This window comes from Cucurbita pepo, chromosome 7 (genome assembly GCF_057944985.1).
Source record: "Cucurbita pepo subsp. pepo isolate OVF chromosome 7, ASM5794498v1, whole genome shotgun sequence".
In the NCBI taxonomy this organism is placed as follows: domain Eukaryota; kingdom Viridiplantae; phylum Streptophyta; class Magnoliopsida; order Cucurbitales; family Cucurbitaceae; genus Cucurbita; species Cucurbita pepo.
In genome coordinates, this window is record NC_141804.1 from 1,058,183 (window position 1) to 1,066,606 (window position 8,424).

At 36.3% G+C, this 8,424-nt stretch overlaps 2 protein-coding genes across 2 annotated transcripts; both read right to left on the reverse strand.

Moving 5' to 3' along the window:
* Positions 1-953: 953 nt before the first annotated feature.
* On the reverse strand, positions 954-5,234 carry CLT2 (CRT (chloroquine-resistance transporter)-like transporter 2). Its single transcript, XM_023681232.2, has 10 exons — positions 4,714-5,234; positions 4,454-4,599; positions 4,112-4,149; positions 3,544-3,659; positions 3,008-3,107; positions 2,894-2,929; positions 2,715-2,765; positions 2,364-2,487; positions 1,413-1,538; positions 954-1,330 (listed from the first exon to the last, which is right to left on the reverse strand). The coding sequence occupies exons 1-10, from the start codon at positions 5,115-5,117 to the stop codon at positions 1,191-1,193; spliced, it is 1,281 nt and encodes a 426-aa protein (XP_023537000.2). The 5' UTR covers positions 5,118-5,234; the 3' UTR covers positions 954-1,190.
* Positions 5,235-6,097: 863 nt separating this feature from the next.
* LOC111798219 (uncharacterized) lies at positions 6,098-8,068 on the reverse strand. Its single transcript, XM_087125666.1, has 5 exons — positions 7,911-8,068; positions 7,534-7,590; positions 6,752-6,835; positions 6,492-6,661; positions 6,098-6,374 (listed from the first exon to the last, which is right to left on the reverse strand). The coding sequence occupies exons 1-5, from the start codon at positions 7,930-7,932 to the stop codon at positions 6,276-6,278; spliced, it is 432 nt and encodes a 143-aa protein (XP_086981792.1). The 5' UTR covers positions 7,933-8,068; the 3' UTR covers positions 6,098-6,275.
* Positions 8,069-8,424: the final 356 nt, after the last annotated feature.

Consider the following 8,424-nt stretch of genomic DNA (forward strand, 5'->3'; position numbering starts at 1 on the left):
CGTGGAGGATATTAAATGGGCCACGTGTCCTGCTCAGACAGTGAGGGATGGATTCGTTTGTCAACGGCGAGTTTGGAAGTTGAGATTTCGTGGCGGGAACCTTCTTTACCCGCTGCTTCCCCATATACTCCATCAACTCGCCGCCAAATTACATTCATAATATATATTATATTTTATATTTTTTTAAAAATTATAAATTAATTTCAAATCCAATTTTTATGCAAGTTAATATATATATATATATATATATATATATATATATATATATATATATATATATATATATATATTAGTACTAAGTTATAATAGTTTATTAAATGTAATTGATTCATACAATATTTTCTTATTTTTTAAAACAAAAATGTATTAGAATCATAAGATAAAAATGGCTAGTTGTTATAAAAATTAATAATTAAAAAGAGTATAACGCTTTCCCATCAATTACAAACAAAATTAACATTATTCGTATTTTAAGACGTGGACAAGTTCGGGCTTATAGATTATGTTCAAAAAATTTAATGTTTGGATAAAATTCATTTATCTACGTCACTTGGAGAGTGTAGTACAACGGAGAGTCGTATGCTGCGTTCGGGAAGGATGAGTCGCTCCCGAAAAGGAATCTATTGATTCTCTCCCAATTAGTTGGACCGTAGGTGCGATGATTTACTTCACGGGCGAGGTCTCTGGTTCAAGTCCAGGATGGCCCAGCTACGCCAAGGAAAAGAATAGAAGAAGCATCTACTCCTTCATGCAGGTCCCACTTGGCTCGGAGGGATATAGCTCAGTTAGTAGAGCTCCACTCTTGCAATTGAAATGCTTAACATTTTTCTTTATTTAGTTGAAAATATTTAGAAGTAGAAAGATTCAAACTTCTAATCTATTGATTTGAGTCGATGACTTATACTCACTTTGGATGACTTCTTGATGTTATTTATCTTAAACGGCATACTAACAGCTAGAACTCAGAGGAATGCATTGAACTCCAAATAGCAACTTGAAAGTTGTGATACAAAATTTCTATATAACTCCAAGAACTGGCAACAAATTGGCCTCAAACTCAATGGTGGTTCATAGACTACATTTCCTTCACTGATTTTTACAATTTCTAATTCAGAAGATGTGAACGAGTCAAGCCACCGTGACGATTCTACAAGCCGAGTCGAGTAGTAGTAACAACAACCAATCTCCGCTTACTTCGTACGCTGTGGACTGTAGTAAAGAGCAAGACCCAACACGAGCATCAAACTCCCGGTGAGAAAGAGGGGGCTTAAGGTTGCGCCTTGAGGTAGATATGGCAATGGAAGTGATAGAATATAAATTGAAACAGGCACTGCAATGCCAACAAGACCAACCTTTAGCTAATGCACATGATATAACACTGTCTAATATACTCAACAGAGAAAAAAAAGTACCTGAAAGCATCACAACGAGAGAAGAAATGACCGCGGAGGATTTCTTGACTAAGCTGAGCAAAGTTATGTTGAAAGACAAATTTGTAATCACGTAAAGCAGTGGGAGCAATGGAGCTCCTCCACAACCTGCATACAATAGTGCATATACCATTAGTTTTGGCTAGGCGTTTTTCTATTCAAATGCAAAGCCCAAATCTTATTATGAGTCGAAGAAGCTAATTCATCATTCCAAGGAATCCATTCAAGCCAACGGGAGTCACTAGCACATTGATTTACGCTTACGATCCTTTCTCAGAGTTGGATACGCTTATCTCAAGATAACACACATGAAATCTTAAGAAAATGATGTGGATAGTTATGTATTTCATATTCGGCTATGACAGCTTTTTCGAGAAAGATCTTCCTAAGAGTGAAAGTTCGTAAAAAATGTTAGAATACCGCTTTCTTCCTCCTGAGAGGCTTGACAATGAATCTTTCTTCTTCAATCTTAAGTGAAATCAAGGAAGGGAATAGAAGAAAAGAAGAATCAAATGAAATCAGGTGAATGAGCTTCTCTTTCTTTCATTTGTTGAGTCTTGAAAGCAAAAGAAAGAAACCGAGGTTTAGGTTCAATAGCTCTTTGTTAAGTAGAAACAATATCACAATTCCTTCAATTCCTTCAATTCCTTCAATTCATTTCCTTTGTCTGACAAAAGGCGGTCTATTTGAGTTTAGATTCATTTTGAATAGAGTTATAGTTAAGGTTGAGTTACCAACTTACAGGGCGCTCTAATAATCAGAGGTAAAGAAATATAATGCAACTCTTCATTTTGGACGCATAATAAACGCTCTGGTTATACAATTAACACATCATATCTATGATGAATAAAAACCAAATCATAATTAGTATCCATAACAATGTAAGATGATAATAGCAAAGTGTGTAAGATCATTAAGGTTGTAAGAGCTTGCCTGGTCTTTCAGCACCAACATTTAGAAAACAACCAGCACCATGCATCAGATATGAGGGAAGTTTGGCTACAGGTATGCCTTTCATATTGGAAAGCAATGGTAGAAAGAGAAGTACAAAAAGTGCCTGTGCGTGAATGTCAACTGTTGAAACTCAACAATAAATAGACCAGAATATGAGATTTCAAGAAATGAGTTTATCCATAAACCCAAGCATTTCTCTTGAACGTGATTTAGAAAAATAGAGAACATAATTATTGTGTGATCTTTGCAAATAGTACTTGAATATAATACAAGACTGTTGCCCAGCCAGACAAGTAAACTTCAGAAATTCAAGATGACTGAAATTCTAACCTGAAATCCAGATCCAAATGAATTGACCACAAAAATGTCTAGTGACTTCCCCTACAAGCCAAACAAATTAAATTATTCGGGAAAACAAGTGCAAATATTAATCACCTCTAGCATACAGCCTAAGAAATGAAATGCTCAAATAGCTACAAATTTGGAAATTATAGAAGAAAGTTTCATACTCCAAGACGGGTTGCAGCATCAATGAAGATAAATTCCTGTTCATAAATACAAAGTCAGTGTCCATTCCAATAGAAATTCCAAGTGCACATTCAACGTTAAATGACCATCGCAACCTTCATAATTGATGCACCAGCTTGAAAAGCGCTAGAAGCTACCATTAATGCTGGCCATAGAGGTGGAACTCCAGAGAGCATTTGGCCTGCATTAGACCCACTGAAATAATGAAAGGCACATATCACTGTTGAGAGCCTAAGTTCCATGTCTGAAAAAAATTTGTTAACGAGAGAAATTACATTTTGCTACGTAGGTTTATAAATTAAAGAACAATATTCTTAAGTGCAGGTATTTTATATAATAGATGTGTGTGTGTGTGTGTGTAAGAAGCAAATATTTCATGGACAGTAACAAAAGTACAAAACGCCCCAGAAACTACAAAAAAAAAAAAATGTTCCTGTTGGAACAGATAATGGGAGCAATTATGGAACTGTTAGAGTTCAACATGGAAAAGTATGTGAAATTACTTATAGTGAATAAAGGGTTCAATTTCTGATGTTGAGAATTTGGCAGTCACTCTAGCCAGTTAGAAGCATAATATCAAACGCCAAAATATACATTTTGAATAAAGAGACAACACCTTCCAACAGCCTACCTTCCAACAGCCACCGCTACACCAGCTGTTATAATAACACAACCAGCAATTTGGTTCAACGAGTACCTTCTACCAAGTAAAAGGACAGAAAAGACGAGCTGCCACACTAAAAAAGTCTGCAAAAGAATTATATTATTAGAAGAAGGTGCCAATATGAGATGTGAAGAAAAAAACTATGAACATATCAGTTCTGCCCGTATACTCTTCAGTGTGTTTGTTCACGTGTGTTAGTAAGAGAGGGATCTTAGAATTAAATATCACAACTTTGCGAGAGAAGGTGATTAAGACCATATTGATCAATGTAGTTGAACTAAAATGTACCCAAATTTAAATGTAAGGAAACATTGAAAGAAGCTTGACAAAACGAGAGCACCAAGGGAGATGAGATTCCTAAACTTAATAGGAGGGTTGTAATTATAGTCATCAAGTTCAAGTTAGTAACTTGAGCACATTCATGAAGTACTATAAAAACACTGATAGATCAAATACAACATTTATTTTCAACTGAAATGGGTTTTTATTTTTGTCTAGTTAAGAACATTGGAGAAAGAACGATAAAAGGAGATACCTGACTAAGTATAGGTATTGCTGGGCCGGGAAGCGAAGCTGTAAATGATGCATAGCATAGCATTTAGTATGACTTCCAAACGCAAATTCAAAGCTTGAAGTGGTGCAATTTTTTTTCTACTTCAAACCAGATTAATCGTTAAATTTTTCTCATCATATCACAAGAAATCAGTGTTTCTATCCTACTCTGTTTGAGGTATTAGAAAAGCAGGGGACATCCCTCAAACATTTACAAATCATCATACATAAGGACGGGCAAAGACATGAAAATGTATCAAACAGCCGCCTAAAATGGAAATATTTACTCATCGGTCAAATCTAAAGTAATGTATAATCTTGATACCTGCAGAAGCCATCCCTGCTGCAATTCCAAGCGCTTCAAGAAAACCTACGACCATGAATCGCGATTTCGGAAGCGATATCATTTCATCAGTCACAATGTTTGCCCGACGCCGCAGATATAATAGACTAAAATATACTATAACATATCTGCTTCCACGAATTACAGGACAAAATTCCAAGAGTTGTTTCAGTAAGATGCATAAACACACAACTTAAAAGCAGTAACAAAAGAAATATCTAGGCAGAGCATGAACGACTTACCCAAACGTAGTAAATTGAGCTAAGAAGAATGGATATTCCTTCAATGGAACGAGAGCAAGCTTGTGCAGCACACGGTTCGCGGTAGCAAGTAATACGGTAAGTACAGAGGTTACTACTATAATCTTCGTTTTAGCGGGAGAATCTGAGTCGCCATTGAAGGCATGAGGAATGAAATTCAGATTCTTCGAGGAGCTGAATCGATCTCTACTATTTCTTCTCCTGATTCCAAAATTCCTCAGTGAAGACGATATCGATGATTTCGGGAAACGACTCCATTTTCCCATCGGCGAATGCGGTAAGAAACCGGAACGGAAACTCGGTGCATCGACGGGAAGCGCGAAAGGGCGAGACATCGGGAGGTGGAAAGAAATTGCATTGAGCGACGACGTAAACGGCAATCCCATGGATGAGAGTTGTTGTGAACTCAGCGAAAGTCGCTCCGTCAATCCTTACATCAGATGTCTAATAGAGGCATCTCTTTACAAGGAAAGAGAGGGAAAAACAATGGCTTATTAAACTCTAATGCGACTAATTTCTTCTTAGAAGAAAAAAAAAATATATATATATATATATATATCTTAAGGATTTTTGTGAATTAAGTATTGTTATTTTTATTATTAAATTTTAAATAATTGTAGACTATTAATATCTTGACTAAAATACGATTATATTTTAATTTGGAGTCTATTAAAGTTTAGAATTATATTTTTAATACTTGACCGTCCCATTTAATACATGAGCGGTATTCATATTGTGAAATCATACAGTTATCCTATTTGAAACAAGGCAATCATGGATAAATTATAAATTATGCTCACTTTGACAACTTTTTCTATTATAATAGTGAATAAAACGAACATTGACGAACTTACAAGAACTTGTTCAAATATATAAAATACTTGACCGTCCCAGACATGTAGATTTCACCGATCCCCTCTTCGAGACAATACCCAGATCGTTACACCTTTCGTGCAGGTCGAAACTTACTCGACAAATAATTTCACTACCTCAGGACTGTTATAGTTACAGCCAATGTTCATCGGGCTTTCGTCGTCAGCTCCCCTGTCATCAGGTCACCAACTTCAGCCCCCACACATAGTCTTATGACTTTGCGAAGCATTTCAGTTTCTCACGATACATTTGCAACATCCAATTACCTCCAATTACCATTCTAACAGTCTACGCATATATCCAACTTCCTTTCGACAAACATTCATTGAACTCTCTCCATACATACACTATCGAACATTCACATTCTTCAACTAATTCCTATACCATTGTTTTCATTTCATATTTTGCTAATTCTTAAGATATTCATCAAGTAAATGAACCAAACAGCAGTTCTAATACCACAAGGAAACGCTCAAAACACAAAACCAAACAATTGAGACCAAATGGTGAAGTGTTTCATCATAAAGCACTTTTTATTGAAGTTAATAGAAGTGATCGTAAAATGAAGACACTTTCACAAGAACACAACATGATCATGACACCGCTCGCTACGGTCATCCGAATGGAACAGAGTGAGAAAATAATAATAGTTGTTCCAAAAATCAATTCTTTTAAGCACCCAAAACAGAACCTGAGCCCCTGCGACATTCCTTCAACATATCCAAGTAGAATTGGCACTTCCCAATGTCGTTTCCATAGTGGTTCAGACACTGCAAACGAAAAACAAAAGAAAATGGAAGTGGCTTGAGTATCAAAATGGCTTTCTCATCAAAGCATTTCAAAAAGAAAGTCATTATAAACTACAATAGATAGAACAAGGAACCTACATCTTCAAAGGCCTTTGATTGAACGGTACAAGTTTCAGAACCTCCCGGATTGTTTGCTATAGGTGTTGGAGAAGATGATGATTCAACAGTCTCATGTTGGATGACTCGAGGACCCATTACGGCATCGACAGCCCTGTGAGCGACCGCACTTCCAGTACCGAAGGCCAAACCTGATAGCATTATATACTCACCTTAAGCAATGGTAATGATAGCATTAAAATAATTTCTCCAAGGAAAAGTGCAAGTGCTTCTAAACTCACCTTGAGCAATGGTGGCACCAAGTTCTCCCAGCATAGACCCACCTCCACCACCTTGTACAGGTGCGGGTGAAGGAGCCGAATGAGCTGCAGAAGTCAAGTCAATTTTAGCACCAAAAAACAATATTGTTACCAATAAATTGTCAAAAACATAAGGAAACATTCCGCTTAATATGCAAAAGAACAGCATATTTATTTGCACTCATATTGAGAGTAATACAACATTCAAAGACTCCAGCTATACAACTGCCACTGACCATGAATCCATATCATTGATTATTAGCAATCTACTTACGAATATCTGCAGTAACATAGTTCAAATACTTAAGCCTCCCAAAAAGGGAACTGATCAATTAACCGAGCGTGGAAGGCGAACCCAAGTGCAGCTATAGTTTTTCATATAGCTCAAATGTAGAGGGTTCCCCTCATTGGATTACCGCACCCCACCAACTCCAGAGTTTTCAAGCTATAAAATTTCACTATGGTAGGTTCAACTTATTGACCTTTTCTCGAGCTCTTTGTTTAAGAATTAATTTCCAAACCAGTTTCAAGTTATTAACTTCCCAAACTGAAGACTCAAAATCCAAACACGGTAACACAGGTATACAAAAGCCCGGCCAAGAACCCAATCCACCACAGGCATACAGAAGATGAACATAAACCTTCTAAAACACAGAACCTCACAACGGCTACCAGACAAACTCAACATTTCTCCCCCAAAAAAGTTCTTAAAAATAGAACATTTCTTATGAGAATAAAATCCTATGAAATTCGTGGCATTCTACCTGGCGGCGGAGGATTGCGAACTGGAGCGCGCGGGGCAGGACGGGAAGCAGATCGTCCTGTAATAACAAGTAATGCATCAGTAAGCTCTAACAAATAACACAGCTCAAATATTCATCGCTATCCTATGAATTTTCAAAACATAAAGAATACGAATCCTCCAAACCCTAGTTTTGCCACACAAAACAAAAATAAAATAAAATTGTTGACAGTCGTGTTTTCAAATCAGATACATCAACGAAAATTTCTATTGACCAAAAATCCAACCAACTGTTATAAAGAAAAAAGGAAAAAGAAATCTGGGAGGGTAAAATCATCTGAACGCAGAAATGATAAGTAGCATAAGAAGAGATGAAGGAGAAAGCGGCGGAATACTGACCTCCAGAGCTCCGACGAGGCATGGTTGCGGACGATAACAAGAGAAGACGGTGATGAGGAAAAGTAACGGAAGCGGAGGCGGCTATCGCTAAAAGTCGATGAGATCTGCGCTTCTGGTTTTGGTGGGGTTTCTGTTTCCCGCCGTTTATATATTCCTCTAAAATCGCGTAATCGACCTATTGGAGACGGCCACGTGGATCTCCCTTACATAACGGGCAAACAGACTATTTATTATTTTATTTAAGAAAAACTTAATAATAAAGGAAACCCTTTTAATATCCTTTTCAACAAAATAATAATAATAATAATAATCTTTTAGTTAAATACGAATTTTACGTACAAATTCTATCATTTACGTTCCCATAATAAGAACTTAAATTCGAATTTATTATATTTTAGAGTATTATTATATTTTAATCAATTAAATAATACATTTTTAAATAAAACATTGATACAAATTTTAATTAAAAGAACAATATTGATCAGTAAATTCGAATTTATTTAATTGATCACAT

Excerpts from the sequence above, each read along its gene's own strand:
- CLT2 (XM_023681232.2), bottom strand. The coding sequence starts at position 5,117 with ATGGGATTGCCGTTTACGTCGTCGCTCAATGCAATTTCTTTCCACCTC. Across the intron at positions 4,600-4,713 it reads GCTCAATTTACTACGTTTGG|ATATGTTATAGTATATTTTA; the intron begins GTAAGTCGTTCA and ends TCGTGGAAGCAG. Across the intron at positions 3,660-4,111 it reads CAATACCTATACTTAGTCAG|ACTTTTTTAGTGTGGCAGCT; the intron begins GTATCTCCTTTT and ends ATTCTTTTGCAG.
- LOC111798219 (XM_087125666.1), bottom strand. The coding sequence starts at position 7,932 with ATGCCTCGTCGGAGCTCTGGAG. Across the intron at positions 7,591-7,910 it reads GCCTCGTCGGAGCTCTGGAG|GACGATCTGCTTCCCGTCCT; the intron begins GTCAGTATTCCG and ends TTGTTATTACAG. Across the intron at positions 6,375-6,491 it reads AATCAAAGGCCTTTGAAGAT|TGTCTGAACCACTATGGAAA; the intron begins GTAGGTTCCTTG and ends TTTCGTTTGCAG.